The 15,897-nt window shown below is 40.4% G+C and overlaps 1 protein-coding gene across 2 annotated transcripts in view; it reads left to right on the forward strand.

Annotated features, from left to right (window-relative positions):
- Positions 1–15,897, forward strand: part of ERAP2 (endoplasmic reticulum aminopeptidase 2) — a 46,109-nt gene that overhangs the window by 15,811 nt on the left and 14,401 nt on the right. For both annotated transcript variants that reach the window (XM_069592642.1, XM_069592643.1), the window contains exons 6-12: positions 3,688–3,842; positions 6,743–6,856; positions 7,868–7,999; positions 8,223–8,354; positions 10,995–11,063; positions 12,075–12,250; positions 15,355–15,434. In XM_069592642.1, the coding sequence (XP_069448743.1) occupies positions 3,688–3,842; positions 6,743–6,856; positions 7,868–7,999; positions 8,223–8,354; positions 10,995–11,063; positions 12,075–12,250; positions 15,355–15,434 (858 nt within the window). The remainder of the gene's footprint in view (positions 1–3,687; positions 3,843–6,742; positions 6,857–7,867; positions 8,000–8,222; positions 8,355–10,994; positions 11,064–12,074; positions 12,251–15,354; positions 15,435–15,897) is intronic.

Consider the following 15,897-nt stretch of genomic DNA (forward strand, 5'->3'; position numbering starts at 1 on the left):
ATTCAACGTCATTCTGGAAGTCCTAGCTACAGCAATCAGAGAAGAAAAAGAAACAAAAGGAATCCAGATCAGAAAAGAAGAAGTAAAGCTCTCACTGTTTGCAGATGACATGATGCTGTACATAGAAAACCCTAAAGATAGCATCAGAAAACTACTAGAGCTAATCAGTGAATTTAGCAAAGTTGCAGGATACAAAATCAATACACAGAAATCACTTGTATTTCTATATACTAACAATAAAAAAGAACAGTTAAGGAATCAATCCCATTCACCATTGCAACAAAAAGAATTAAATATCTAGGAATAAACTGACCTAAGGAGATGAAAGAACTGTACACAGAAAGTTAGAAGACACTAATGAAAGAAATCAAAGGTGACATAAACAGACGGAGAGGCATTCCATGTTCCTGGGTAGGAAGAATCTATATTGTGAAAATGACGATACAACCAAATTACAGATTCAATGCAATCCCTATCAAATTACCAATGGTGTTTTCCATAGAACTAGAACAAAAATTTCACAATTCATATGGAAACTCAAAAGACCCCCAATAGCCAAAGCAATCTTGAGAAAGAAGAATGGAGCTGGGGGAATCAAGCTTCCTGACTTTAGGTTATACTACAAAACTACAGTCATTGAGACAGTATGGTACTGGCACAAAGACAGAAATATAGACCAATGGAACAAGATAGGAAGCCCAGAAATAAACCCATGCACCTATGGGTACCCTATTTTTGACAAAGGAGGCAAGAATATACAATGGGGCAAAGACAGCCTCTTCAATAAATGGTGCTGGGAAACTGGACAGCTACATGTAAAAGAATGAAATTAGAACACTTCCTAACACCATACACAAAGACAAATTCAAAATGCATTAAAGACCTAAGTGTAAGACCAGAAACTATAAAACTCTTAGAGGAAAACATAGTCAGAACACTCGATGACATAAATCAAAGCAAGATCCTCTATGACCCACCTCCTGCTGCTGCTGCCGCTAAGTCACTTCAGTCGTGTCTGACTCTGTGCAACCCCCTAGACAGCAGCCCACCAGGCTCCCCCGTCCCTGGGATTCTCCAGGCAAGAACACTGGAGTGGGTTGCCATTTCCTTCTCCAATGCACGAAAGTGAAAAGTCAAAGTGAAGTTGCTCAGTCGTGTCTGACCCTCAGCGACCCCATGGACTGCAGCCTACCAGGCTTCTCCATCCGTGGGATTTTCCAGGCAAGAGTACTGGAGTGGGGTGCCATTGCCTTCTCCGACCCACCTCCTAGAGTAATAGAAATAAAAACAAAAGTAAACAAGTGGGACTTGATTAAACTTAAAAGCTTTTGCACAGCAAATGAAACTATAAGCAAGGTGAAAAGAAAACCCTCAGAATGGGAAAAAATAGTAGCAAATGAAATAACTGACAAAGGATTAATTTCCAAAACATACAAGCAGCTCATACAACTAAAAACCAGAAAAACAAACAACCCAATCAAAAAGTGGGGTAAAGACCTAAACAGACACTTCTCCAAAGAACACAGACAGATGGCTAACAAACACATGAAAAGATGCTCAACATCGCTCATTATTAGAGAAATGCAAATCAAAACTACAATGAGAAAGCACCTCATACTGGTCAGAATGGCCCTCATCAAAAAGTCTACAAGCAATTAATGCTGGAAAGGGTGTGAAGAAAAGGGAGCACTCTCTCACTGTTAGTGGGAATGTAAATTGATACAGCCACTGTGGAAGACAGTATGGAGATTCCTTTAAAAACTAGGAATAAAACCACCGCATGACCCAGCAATCCCACTCCTAGGCATATACCCTGAGGAAACCAAAATTGAAAAAGACACACGGCCATTGTTCACTGCAGCATTGTTTACAATAGCTAGAACATGGAAACAACCTGGATGTCCATTGACAGATGAATGGAAAAAGAAGTTGTAATACACACAATGGAATATTACTCAGCCATAAAAACGGAACACATTTGAGTCCGTTCTAATGAGGTGGATGAACCTGGAACCCATTATACAGAGTTAAGTGAGTCAGAAAGAGAAAGATAAATACCGTATTCTAACACATTTATATGGAATCTAGAAAAATGGTACTGAAGAACTTATTTACAGGGCAACAATGGAGAAACAGACATAGAGAACAGACTTATGGACATGGGGAGAGGGGAAGAGAGGGTGAGATGTATGGAAAGAGTAACATGGAAACTTATATCGCCGTATGTAAAATAGATAGCCAACAGGAATTTGCCATATGTATCAGGAAACTCAAACAGGGGCTCTGTATCAACCTAGAGGGGTGGGATGGGGCGGGAGAGGGGAAGGAGGTTCAAGAGGGGGGGATACATGTATACCTATGGCTGATTCATGTTAAAGTTTGACAGAAAACAGCAAAATTCTGTAAAGCAATTTTCCTTCAATAAAAAATAAATTAAAAAAAAAGAAAGAGTAGAACAGATATAAGCATTTCTAATGGCTTTGGGAAATAATATAACTAATATAAAATCATTGATGCAAGTTAGAAAAGGAATCATTCCCATATTTGAAGTGCTAATGAATATTAATCTTGATTAGTGCTAGTTTACTTTTTGATTGCAATATACACATTTGCTTTTATCCACTAGAATTAAACAATACTAATTCGAGACAATGAAATGTCAAGCCAAGTGATTTGATTTATTTCAAATTATTATTATTTTTTTAAATTACCTGGCTTTTCATCCAAAGAACAGTATTTTTTCCAATATGACCTGGCAGAATAAAAAGAAGTCTAAGATTAAATATTAGCCAGAAGTTTTCTAATCAACATGAATTCATCGGCGAAGGGTATATATATATATATATATATATATGAATATATACACTCTCACACAGACATGATATAAATTAATATACATTAATTAAGCTCCAGGGGTCAGTGATGGAAATGGAAGCCTGGTGTGCTGCAGTCCATGTGGTCGCAAAGAATCGGACATGACTGAGCAACTGAACAGAACTGAACTGAACTGAATATACATTATACCTGAGGGGCTAAAAGATGATTAAATTTTACATTTTTTCTCTAAAATTTTGTCAAGAAGTAGAGGAAATATTAACAGTGAAAAGGAAATTGAAGTCAGAAAGAATTTATGCCTACAGTTTTTTCCCTTTACTGCCTTAGAAGGACACTTCGAGGCTGTATGTGCTTGAAATATTGACTATAGAGATGCTTCAAACGGTGTTCTCCTGAAATTCAAAGTCCCTTATTTTCTCTTTTTTATAGAAATGAGTTCATTATATGTTTTGTTGAATCCAAATATTTTAGAGATCATTTGATACCTTATATTTTCAAATTCTTTCTGTAATACTAATATAAAATACAATATGAATGTTTTTAAATGAATGATTTTCTCAGCAGTAATGCACGTAAGGTGATTTCACAGTTTAGCATTAGGAAACAATGGTTATGTCACTAGGCTACTTCACCTAGAAATGAAACTTTACCAGTAAAATTTATTCTGCTTGATGATGGATACTGATTATTTTCCACAACTACAAGACACCATATCAATGTTATGAAAAAGAGATAGTGTTTTTAGAATGTCTGCTTATATATACTGAAAGGATCGTAGCATAGTGAAGAAGGAAGCAAATCCCACTTCTGGTGTAGGAGCCGTAATGATTAAGCGTTGCTCTTATTCCTTAGATCTCGTTGCCATTCCTGACTTTGCAAGTGGAGCCATGGAAAACTGGGGCCTCGTCACGTACAGAGAGACGTCGCTGCTCTTTGACCCCAAGACATCCTCTATATCCGATAAGCTGTGGGTCACCAAGGTCATAGCCCATGAACTAGCACACCAGGTACCTGGCTCTCACGGCATTCCCTTGGTGTCGGTTCCAAAGAGCATCATGCAGAACACCCCCAGGATTCCCCAAACAATGGAAAATCATGTCATTTTATTTCCTGGGGGCACCTTAGGGATCATCAAACCGAATATTGCATGTCGAGTAGCAGAATGTTCAATCTCTAGACTATGGGTCTCATACAAGAATTTTATCACACGAGAACTGGCCACTATGTCCTCTAAAACCTTTCAAGGCACAAAGCCTCCAAATGTCTTTTAGTAAAGAAGGGTAGAGATCATACAGGTACATAGAGCACAGTACTAGAAACCCCTACAAATAGAGACTTTTATTTCCCCATACACCCTCTAGCACAGTGGCATTCCAGTCTAGGACAAAATCAAGCTCCCTTCAATTGGAGTTTGTCATTATTTGGCCATAATGAAGTATTTCAAGTCCTTGTACTCCCAGGCTACTGACCCTGAATGCACTACCTACCTCTCTAAACTTCAGTGTCCTCATCTATAAAATTATGTTCATAATAGCTCCTGCTTCCTGAATCTGTTGTGAGGATTACAGATAAGTGTGTCTGTCACACACTAGGTACCTAGTAACTGTTAGCTGGTCACAGTAGTGGCAGTGACCGCCACTGCTACCATTTCTTACAGAAGAAGATTTCCAAGGCCTGTCCATCAACCCGGTATTACATACAATTACGAAACAGTAAAATCAGCTCTTCAGATACCAGAGACTTTTTTCATTCTGTTTTATTTCTGCAAGTTCCCTGACATGCAGGGAATTATTAAAGACACCGGAAATTCTCTTTTACCATATAGGCACATATCATTCAACTGTAGAAACTGGTAAGATCTCTTATTTTTTAATTTTTAACTTTACCCTTTATCATGACCATAGTAATAAGAGGGGTTGTTTGTTTGTTTTAAGCAGCAGATGAAGAACCCGGAGCCATGCTCAGCGCCATACTTTGAGAGCATATGAACAGCTTCCTCTGGTTTAGCATCTCCCCGCTGGTTCATCTTAGGAGTTTGGATTATTAGTCACTGGAAGCTCTAAAGCACTTAACTGAGTCTGGGGATTCCTAATTTTCTACCCAGTGTTCATAGGGAAATAAGCAGAGAGCTCTCCTTTTGAGGCTCCATGCTGCCTTAAGACCTTCCTTTGAAAGCTTCTCTTTCATTAAAACGCAGAGTCCAGGGCTGAAGCAGCAGGCCCCACTGGAGTTTCTGCCTTGACTATTTTGTCTTCCCATTCACATCCATCTGGCATGTCAGTCCTCGGCGTAAAGCCCTGGCAAAGACTCTCAGTGCTCGGTTAGTCAAGGATACACAGTGTGTCATATAAGGCCCAGATAACCCTGCTCCCCGCCACCTCTCCGGTCTCTTCTCTGAATGACACCTTCAGCGTCAGCCATCCCAATCTACCTGCCATTATCTCGACAGGCCCAGGTCGTATCACATCTCTGTGCTTTTGTTCCTGCTACCTGATCGGCTTAGAGCACACTCCACTTCCAACGTTCCTGGGGACCGCTTGTAAGACTCAGGAAATGAATCACTTCCCAGTTATCCTACACACTCTCTCAGCGAAACTGACTTTTTCCTTCTGGAATCCCCTCTGCCTCTTGTACAGATATAAATCACGGGGCCAGTAACATTTTAGTGCCTGTATGTGTCCACTGGTTGACCTCTACCATCTGCATTAAGGTAGTAGCTCTATTACATACATCTTTGTATTTCTTCTATATAACAAGGTCTTTTGTTTGCTGCTTTAAAAAAAATAACCCTCTTATTACTATGGCCATTAAAAATTAAGAGATTTTGCCATGGCATAGTGCCAGGAACATAGTAGATTCTCAATAGATATTCACTGACTGAATGAATGAATAAAATACTCTTCCTGACTTGGTGAAATGACCACCATAACCAGCTTGAACTTCCTGTGTTCATCACTTCTCAAATTGAGGAAACACCCACCATTCTTTCTCACAGATGTCCTTTGGAAGATTGGCGCGCATTTTCAGTGTGATCTGAAAGCTGTAAGAAAAGGTATAGAGCTTGAGCAGTTTCTAGTAGCTATGGACCTAGTGATTTCTGTTCTATAACTATAACAAGGCTCTTCTGAATCTTAAAATCTTATTATTTAAGCTTCCAGTCCAACTGGAGACTGCACTCTTAAAATAGATAAACTAGAGGCACATTAAAACAACAAAGGCCAAATAGGTAAAATATAATAATATATAAAAAAATAATATTTAAAATGTGTTACAGATCAAATATAGGTCAAGGATAAATTTCTATTTAGCTTATCTTTTCACATTCTTTATTTATATATATTTAAAATCTCAGAATTTTATTCTCATTAGTGGCCAAATTGATCCCTAGAAGTAAACTGGGACAGAGGTCAACAACTACATTTGCTCATTAGTAATATTATGTAACAATCTGAAAGTCCTAAATGAATTCTTATCCTTTTAAGTACCTGCTACTTAATACAAAAGATGACTTCATCAAGAATATTCTGGCTTATATTTCTCCTTAGACCCTCACTGTGAGTCAGTGACAAGGTGAGATTATACTAATTGTGCAAGATGTCTGAAATAAAATGTCTCATTCTCTCCCTTAATATTAAGTCTAATATCTAGGAAATAAAGGGAGAATATAATGGAAGGTAGGGCATTGGAGGCAATGTGGACACAAAAGAAATAAGTGAAACAAGCAAAAATGTGGTGGTGAGGGGAGAAGGCAGGGAAACCAGCAGAAAGATGCTGTGCAGAGAGAAAAGGGTAGCAATGACAGAGAAGAGGCCTCAACTTCTAAAAAAGAAGTTACCATCCATCGTATTTTTTTTGCTGCAGTTAATAATTGTTTATATTTGTTTAACATTGAGTTTTTGCCTCCCAGTGGTTTGGTAACCTGGTTACAATGGAATGGTGGAATGATATTTGGCTCAATGAAGGTTTTGCAACATACATGGAACTTATCTCTCTCAATATCACATATCCAGAGCTACAGTTTGTAAGTCACAACTTTGTATCTCATACTATATGTCCTAAGAAATCATTAATTTACTATTATAATTTTTAGAAAATGCCAAAGAGAACACGGCATTGCTTTTTTGAATCTGTGGTATTTTCTTTTGTATAAACAGATTGTATTGGTTTGCTAGCATTGCCATCCACAGACTGGGTGGCTTAAGCCAGTTTATTTTCTCACTGATCTGGAGGTTGTCAAAATACTCCAAATTGCCAAAAAGAAAATGAAAATTTCAGGCATTATTCTATATTTATCTAAGAGTCTATAAGCAATATGTCTGTTAACCTAATGAATTCTAAGATGGTGCTTCCCTGGTGGCTCAAATGGTGAAGAATCCGCCTGCAATGCAGGAGACCAGGGTTGTATCGCTGGGTTGCGAAGATCCCCTGGAGAAGGGAATGGCAACCCACTGCAGTATTCTTGCCTGATGAATCCCATGGACAGGGGAGCCTGATGGGCTACGGTTCATAGGGTCGAAAAGTGTCCGACATGACTGAAGCCACTTAGCAAGCACGAGGGGGGTCTGAACAGCACATAGCAAGGTAGTGCTAACTAGTAATGGATAACGCGCTTTTTGGGGTAAATATTTGGTCCAGTACAGTTGTGGACAGACATGGATTCAAAGTCAGTGTCTCTTTTTTTTTTTTTTTGCTATGTGCTGAGTCTGTGGTTTAATCCAAAAGCTTCATGCATTCTCACTTGTAAAATGTGTACAATGCCTCTTCCTTGCAGAGTGTTGAAAGGACTGCAGCTGAGGGAACCTTTGTTTTATTTCTGTGTCCAAGGGCCTTGCTCGTGGTAAACATTCAGGCAGTGTCTGAGGAAATATCACATTGAATTGGTGAAAGGGGGCTATATAAGGGGAAAGAAACATTTTGTAAGAAATATTGTTTGAATACTTACTTCTGAGACTATCTTACTAAACCTAGCATCTTTGCTATTGCTTTGAGAGTCAAATGGCAATTGAAAAAACAAATGTTCTCTCCTGTTTAGGATGACGATTTTTCAAATACATGTTTTGAAGTAATTAAAAGAGATTCATTAAATTCATCCCATCCTATCTCCAATCAAGCAAAAACTGCTATTCAAATAAAGGAAATGTTTGATGCCGTTTCCTACAACAAGGTAGGGGATACTGTGGACCAGGTGGTAAATGCTCTGCCCTGGGAGAAATATAATGAGGCCAGTACATCAACAGTTGAAGTTGTTGGTGCCAGATTACTTCTGTGTCTCTTTTTGTTTTGTTTGTGGTTCATTTATCAGACATCACACATGTTCCACAGCATGTAAGCTTCCTTTAAAAACATATGCTACCCTTTACCTTCTTTTTCTTTGTGTTTTTATTTAGGGAGCTTGTATTTTGAATATGCTCAAGGATTTTCTGAGCGAGGACACATTCAGGAAAGGAATTATTCACTACTTAAAGAAGTTCAGCTATAGAAATGCAAAGAATGATGATTTGTGGCACAGCCTGTCAAATGTAAGTCATCAGCTGAGTTACAGGAGACTGCTGGTAAGCCTAAACAGTGACAAGCTAATTAGGAAGGCTTATAAATAGTTATAGTGTCACGCAACAGATGTTTATTACACTTGCCACACTGCCAGGGTTTAGCAGGTAGCACCTGTCTATTTCCCCTGGCACCTTGCTAACCCAAGATGCTGCACTAGCTTAGCCCCGGGGGTTCAGCATTTGACCCGCTTCTCTTTGATGTCCCTCTTCTGGTTCACCCTACATTTTGCCTTCTGTTTCCAAACCTTTCGTGACTTCGTAATTCCTTCATGTGACTCCTAATCTTCTCTTCCCAAATTTGTTTAAACTCTACTTGCTCAGTTTTATGTCCCAACCCATATTCGGTTGAGTGAGACCCTCCTTCTCCCTCGTGCAAGAAATCCTGCTCATCCCTGTCATCACGCCTTTGTTTCCGGAGCACTTGCTGCCTGAAGTGTTCTTTCTTCTTTTCAAAAACTCAGGTGCTATGCATGCTTTGCGATCCAGCTGAGGGGTCACCTCCTCCTCATAGCCAACTCCAGCACTCTTTGCCTTTCTGCTGAGTACCTAGAAGGGCACTCATGAATCTGCTCCAGTGAGTGACTTTCTCTTTTATTGGTTTCCACTGATTTAATGATAACAGTGATAATAATGAACAAAATTTGCTTAAGAGAAAGAATCATGTCAGGCCCCTAGTATTCTATTGACCCTATAATCATGGTTCAGTTCAGTTCAGTCATTCAGCCATGTCCAACTCTTTGCAACCTGTTGGATTATACAGTCGATGGAATTCTCCAGGCCAGGAGTGGGTAGGCCTTTCCCTTCTCCAGGGGATCTTCACAACCCAGGGATCAAACCCAGGTCTCCCGCGTTGCAGGTGGATTCTTTACCAGCTGAGCCACAAGGGAAGCCCTTTGTACACAAAAGTGAAGTGAAGTTGCTCAATCCTATCCAACTCTTTGGGATCCCATGGACTGTAGTCTACCAGGCTTCTCTGTCCATGGGATTTTCCAGGCAAGAATACTGGAGTGGGTTGCCATTTCCTTCTCCAGGGGATCTTCCTGACCCAGGGATCAAACCCAGGTCTCCTGCATTGTAGGCAGACGCTTTACCCTCTGAGCCACCAGGGAAGTCCCTCCTGTACACAAAAGAGGTCCTCTATTCTTTGTAAGCACTTTTGTCCCAGGGGTAATAAAAATATTATTCAATATTTGTACAGCACGTCATAGTTTTTAAAAATTCATGCACATTATCTTACTTGATTTTTCTGTGCCCTTATTAAGTCCGGATCCTTAAGGTTTAACTTAAGGTGTGATTAACTTAAGGTGTGATTTTGTGGTCAAAGAAGCAAGTGCAAGTAATTAAAATTTTACAGTAGCTCAAAACTTTTACTGATATTTCTCGAAAACCCTAAAAGGGATCAAATATAGCATCCTTCATAATACTTATAAAGAAGGTTCTTTCTTGGGGCTTCCCTGGTGCTCAATGGTAAAGCATACACCTGCCAACGCAGGAGACACAGCGTTGATCCCTGATCTGGGAAGATCCCATAAGCTGCGGAGCAACCAAGCCCACGTACCGCAATGACCGGGTGTGTACTCTCAAGCCAGGGAGCTGCAGCTGCTGCAGCCCGAGTCCCCAGAGCCTGTGTCCTGAAGCAAGAGAAGCCACCGGGGCGAGAAGCCCGCCCGCTGCAGCTCCAGAGTCGCCCCTGCTCACTGCAGCCAGGGAAAAGCCCACACAGCAGGGCAGACCCAGGGCGGCCAAGGAACAAAATTAAACTTTCAAAAAAGTCTCAAGAAAACGCTCTTTCTCCATCACCTCCTGTAGGTGATCCAGTTGCTCTCGAGCCGGTTCCCTCCCAGGTTCTCAACAAGCTTTACATTGCTGTTCTCTCCCATCCTTTTCCTTCCCTCCTCCTTTAAGGATGTGTACTTGTGTGTGTGTGTCTGTGTAGACCTTGCCTGAGCCTTTTTTTCCAAGAGGAAGAATCCATCTTTTGTGCGGTTAGTGAGTGGAAAGGGGATTAAAGGAGAGATTTGGCCAAGAATTACAGGACTGTGAACAATCCTATATTAATTTTTGTCACTTTGTGCTTACTACCATCTCAAGAAAGTAAGGTAGGCAGTCTTAACCCATTTTTTTCCAATGGATTTCCCCATTTTTTAAATGGGAAAACTAATGCTAATGGAGAGATTCGTTAAAGATCTTGTACAAGTGAGTGATGGAGCTGTTACTTAAAATCTGTCTTCTGTTCAGTCTAGTACTCGCTCTCTCAATGATATCACAACTTCTTCCCAGTTACTGTAGGAATCTCCCATCTAACCTTCCCCTAAAGGTCCTAACTTCTTAGTTGACCCCCTTCTGATGTCAAACGAAATGGTGGCACAAAAATGATAAATTTCCCCAAAAACCTAACTCAGCACAGTGTCACATAATATCAATTAAATATTTAAAAGAGTAACTTTTATGCAGTTTTAATGAATTGCTATGCTCATTATCATGTCTAGATGAATTACATTTTCATACATTTATGTTAATAAATGTTTTCACTCATGTCAAATGTTTTCACTCATTTTAAGCCAACTCTCAGAGGCCAAATGGCAGCGCTCTTTTATTTTTGTTTTCTAGAATTGTTTAGAAAGCGATTCCGCATCGGGTGGATTTTGTTATTCTGATTCCAAGAAGACAAGCAACACAGTAAGTAATAAGAGACTTGGAGGGTGAAAGAGATTTGGCTTATCTCCAGACGTGGAGTGAGTCTGTAAAGTTGTCCAGCTGTCCCTTTAAATAACTGGAGAGAAGAAAAAACTCCACAATTTTCCTTGAAACAAAGTTGACTGAAGAAGGAATGCTCAGCCCATTAAGGGGAGGGTGCTGCTCTTACTACTATATTTTTGTTGTTATAATTCAGCTTTCCCACAATCCCACCAATGGCTAAAAATATCTCAGCTCCAAATTCCTCTGAGTGGTTATTGCTGCACTGGTATCCTCAGGGCTCTGCAAAATGCCAAACCAAATATGTTAGGTTTGGAAATAGTATGAATGGCTTTCTTGAGGCCTCGTCTTTTTGTTTACTTCTGGGAAGTTATTGGAACATTTTAGGAGAGAGAGAAAAAAAATTATCATAAAAAAAAAGAAAAGGCAAACTTTTAAAAAAGCGTCACGGTAATCCCGTCAAGTACGGTTTTAAAGGAAGATTCGGCATCAGGCAGTGATCAGAAACCCGTACTAGACGCTGTTAATAAAAAGCTAGAGGTTTTGTCCTCCACTACATATACCTCTATTGATATAATACTGTTCTATTGGAATTTTTAAAAGAGACGTTTCTTCCTAAACCTCTGGATTCCATCGTTAATGAAATGGAGGGGCATTTTTGTTTTGTTTTGGGAGGCCCTTTTTTTCTTCTGTTTTGAAAGGGAGCAGAGAGGGGCCCCAGTCTCAAGCCCTTCTTCTTGGCCTTTCTTGCCCTGTATTAACCCTCAAGCTCCCAGACATGTCCCTCCTTCAGGCAACTTTCCAGGAACCCGTGGATGGGGAGGGAAGGGGCAGGTCCAGCCCAGGTTCTACATGGCCCCGCTGGGAGACTGCAGTCGGAGTTCACTCTTCCTGCCCAAGCCATGTCCCTAGCATCTGAGGAGGTCTAAGTATCTGATCTCTCTCTGGTTTCTCTCCTGTGTCTCCAGTTACCAAAGTCGCTTGTCGTTTCAGCTCGCATTTCTGCGGAAAAATGTAGAGCTCAAGGAGATGATGGCTACATGGACTCTGCAGAAGGGCATCCCCCTCGTGGTGGTTAAACGAGAAGGGCGTTCCCTCAGACTGCAGCAAGAGCGCTTCTTGTCCGGGGTTTCCAAAGAGGACCCCGAATGGGGGACTCTGCAGGAAAGGTGGTTGCTTTTTTTCCTGTCGGTCTAGATTACTTCATCTCAGTTTACTGACAGTTGCATTAGCTTTCTTTCAGCTTCTCTGGCAATTTTATGGGATGCTATTTCTGCTGCTGCTGCTGCTGCTAAGTTGTTTCAGTCATGTCCGACTCTGTGCGACCCCATAGACGGCAGCCCACCAGGCTCCCCCATCCCTGGGATTCTCCAGGCAAGAACACTAGAGCGGGCTGCCATTTCCTTCTCCAATGCTATTTCTACATAGGACTTAATAGGCTAAACCAACCTCAATAGCAGCTTTTAAGAGCTTCAGGTGACCCAGACTGCGTTGGTGAGCAGCATATTCTTGGTAATACTGCGGCCACCCTTAGGACCTCAGTTCTGATGCAGAAGGCTGTTAGTTATATTTCTAATATAATATTCCCTGACTGTATCCTAGCCTTCTTTATGCTGTGTGTGCTCAATTGCTCAGTTGTGTCCAACTCTTCACAATCCCATGGACTGTAGCCCTCCAGGCTTCTCTGTCCCTGGAATTTTCCAGGCAAGAGTACTGGGCACTAATAAGTTATGAGACGGTAGATTAGACTTCCCTGCCGCCTCAGACAGTAAAGCGTCTGCCTGCAATGCGGGAGATCCAGGTTCAGTCCCTGGGTTGGGAAGGTCTCCTGGAGAAGGAAATGGTAACCCACTCCAGTACTCTTTCTGGAAAATCCCATGGACGGAGGAGCCTGTAGGCTACAGTCCATGGCGTCGCAAAGAGTTGGACACGACTGAGTGACTTCACTTCAAGTTATGAGACTGACCCATACCTAGGAAGATAAGATATATGACAGCTATACATCTTATTAGAAAAGGCATTCCCTGTGTGTTAAGTCGGAGAAGGCAATGGCAACCCACTCCAGTACTCTTGCCTGGAAAATCCCATGGACGGAAGAGCCTGTAGGCTACAGTCCATGGCGTCACAAAGACTTGGATATGACTGAGCAACTTCACTTCACTTCAAGTTATGAGACTGACCCATACCTAGGAAGATAAGATGTATAACAGCTATACATCTTATCAGAAAAGGCATTCCCTATGTGTTAAGTCATGGGCTTCCCAGGTGGTGCAGTGGTAAAGAATCTGCCTGCCAGTGCAAGAGATGCAGGTTTGATCCCTAGATTGGGAAGATCCCCTGGAGTAGGAAATGGCAACTCACTCTGGTATTCTTACCTGGAAAATTTCATGAACAGAAGAGCCTGGTGAGTTACAGTCCATGGGATCACACAGAAGAGCCTGGCAAGCTATAGTCCATGGTGTTGCAAAGAGTCAGACATGGCTGAGCACACACACACACACACACACACACATGCACACACGCACACACACATGCACACACACGTGTTAAATTAAATAAGACCTTCAGCTCTCTTTTATTTTTCAGTAAGAGACTGTAAATATAATGTCTTAAAACATGATGTTCTTGGTAACAATAAAAGCAAATCCAATTACCCACTCTGTTATCTTGCTCACAAGCCTGTCCTAAGAAAACTTGTTAAAGGTTTTACTAAAATCAAGAAATACAACACTGTCCACCTCCCTCTGATCTCATTCAATAAGATGAATGAGATTAATTTGAAAAGAAATAATCCATGTGAATCAGTGCTGGCTCTTATGATTATTACCTTTTCTAAAATCTAACTGTCTAAAAACGGTTTTAGAATTTTTTCTGAGAGAAGCAAACTCAAGGCCTTTAACACATAGAGTATAACATTTTCCATTTTGATCTCATCAGATGTCTATTTCCATCCAACAGCAGCCCTTATGCCATTTATCTATGTACACATCCATCCATTTCTCTGTCTGCCCTTTTGAAGTCCAAACCTCAGAGAGCTTAAACAATTTGAAGCTTGGCAACACAGGCTGGAAAATTTAATGTTTGATTTATTATTGGGAAAGCAGGACTCACAATGCTGCAACTTATCAAAATGTCACAAGAGAGTTCAGTAGTGTGGATGGCTTAGAATAACAAGCATCTATCTGAAGCAGGATTGGGATTTCTCTTCTAAAACTATTGCCCTCTGATCCATGCTTATCCAAACTTATGAACTGCTACTCTTTCTCTCTTTACTCCCAGGTGGGTTTATCTGGAAAAATCTCTGTCCTTCTAGAGCCAAAATCTATCCATGAATCTTGATCCATTACATCTTAGTGATATCTGTGTGTCTCTTTTTACCTTTTTGTGCAAATATTTTAACTGCTTTGTTAATTATCGGTACTCTGGGTTGGCAGGTAGATTATTTCTTCTGACCTTTTATTAAATTGAGTCTGTGTCTGTTGTCTCTTTTACTATTTTAGGTTTTTCTAAGGACTAATGGGCATATCCTCAGTTACTATTCTTTCTCTTTTATACCTATTGGTATTTTCAAGCATCTGATTTTATAGGATTACTATAGCTAATATGGCTTACTATGTTAGAGGAAATGAGCTCTAGAGGCAGGTAGAAATTAGTCAGGAAAAAAATAGCTAATAGTTATTTACCATAGGAAGGCCCTTACCAAGTGACTGAGGCCTTTTCCTTCATTCCGTTCTGCTTCTCTGCTTTCTGGACTTGGCCAATGAGCAGCTCCTGACTTATTGCTGCTTGCTGACCACTTAGCAGGCGGGGGTTGAATGCAGATAGCTTCACTGAACAAAAGGATAAGTGGGAGAATCATGCTAGAGGAAGATCTTCACCTTTGGGGTTTTTTTTCTACAGCTTTGATTTAGTTATTTGAATTACTATCAGACAGTGAGAATTTTTGGAAATGTGAAACGAAGATTGTTTTTTTTTTCCTTTTACTTAGAAGAAAACAATCAGCAGGAATTGTGGTTGTATAAAATTTGGACTGTAAATGTCCCAGGTAATTGTGACAGAGTTCAACTAGGTATATATTATTGCTCCTTCATAATCATTAAAGAATTTTTGCACACCCAAGGAACCATTAGTCTTATCCTATAAAATTTATAAGGCCAGTGATGGTGTGAAGGACGGGCGATTAGGTATCTTTTATAGCCTCTCTGAATCTGACAATGTGGACATTGAAACGGCTGCTGATTTGGTCTGTAACAGTCTTTACTTTCTAACGTAGGTACCTTTGGCATATCCCAGTGACCTACTCCACGAGTTCCTCTCATGCGATTCACAGACACATTCTGAAACTGAAGACAGGTAAAATGAACTAGTTAGCCAAAAAACCTTTTAATTCTGAAATTAAATGTGTTCTGAGCTACAGGGAGGACAGTTACTGTAGGTCAATCTGACAATGAAAGGTATATGTTTGAGGAAATTCTCATTTATCTATACCTATGTGTTACTAAAAGAACCCTTTAGCTAAAAAGTCTCGGTATTTAATTCAGGAGAAAGTTCTCTTGTGTTTTTAGCACTTAGAGATGGGTTTCAAGAATTGATGGAGTCTGATCTTATGTCTTTTAATGCCTACTAATTCAGTGGGAAAAGGTATTCACTTTAGAACTGATTGGCCCTGGATTCAAATCCTGATTCTGTCACCTATTGGATGTATGGCCTTAAGACAATTTTTTAACTCCTGAGCTTCAATTTTCTCATTTATTTTGAATGAGGACTGAGCCTCAGAGTTTTTGGGAGTATATAGTAATGTTATTTTACCACCTAC

Source organism: Ovis canadensis, chromosome 5 (genome assembly GCF_042477335.2).
Source record: "Ovis canadensis isolate MfBH-ARS-UI-01 breed Bighorn chromosome 5, ARS-UI_OviCan_v2, whole genome shotgun sequence".
Taxonomy (NCBI): domain Eukaryota; kingdom Metazoa; phylum Chordata; class Mammalia; order Artiodactyla; family Bovidae; genus Ovis; species Ovis canadensis.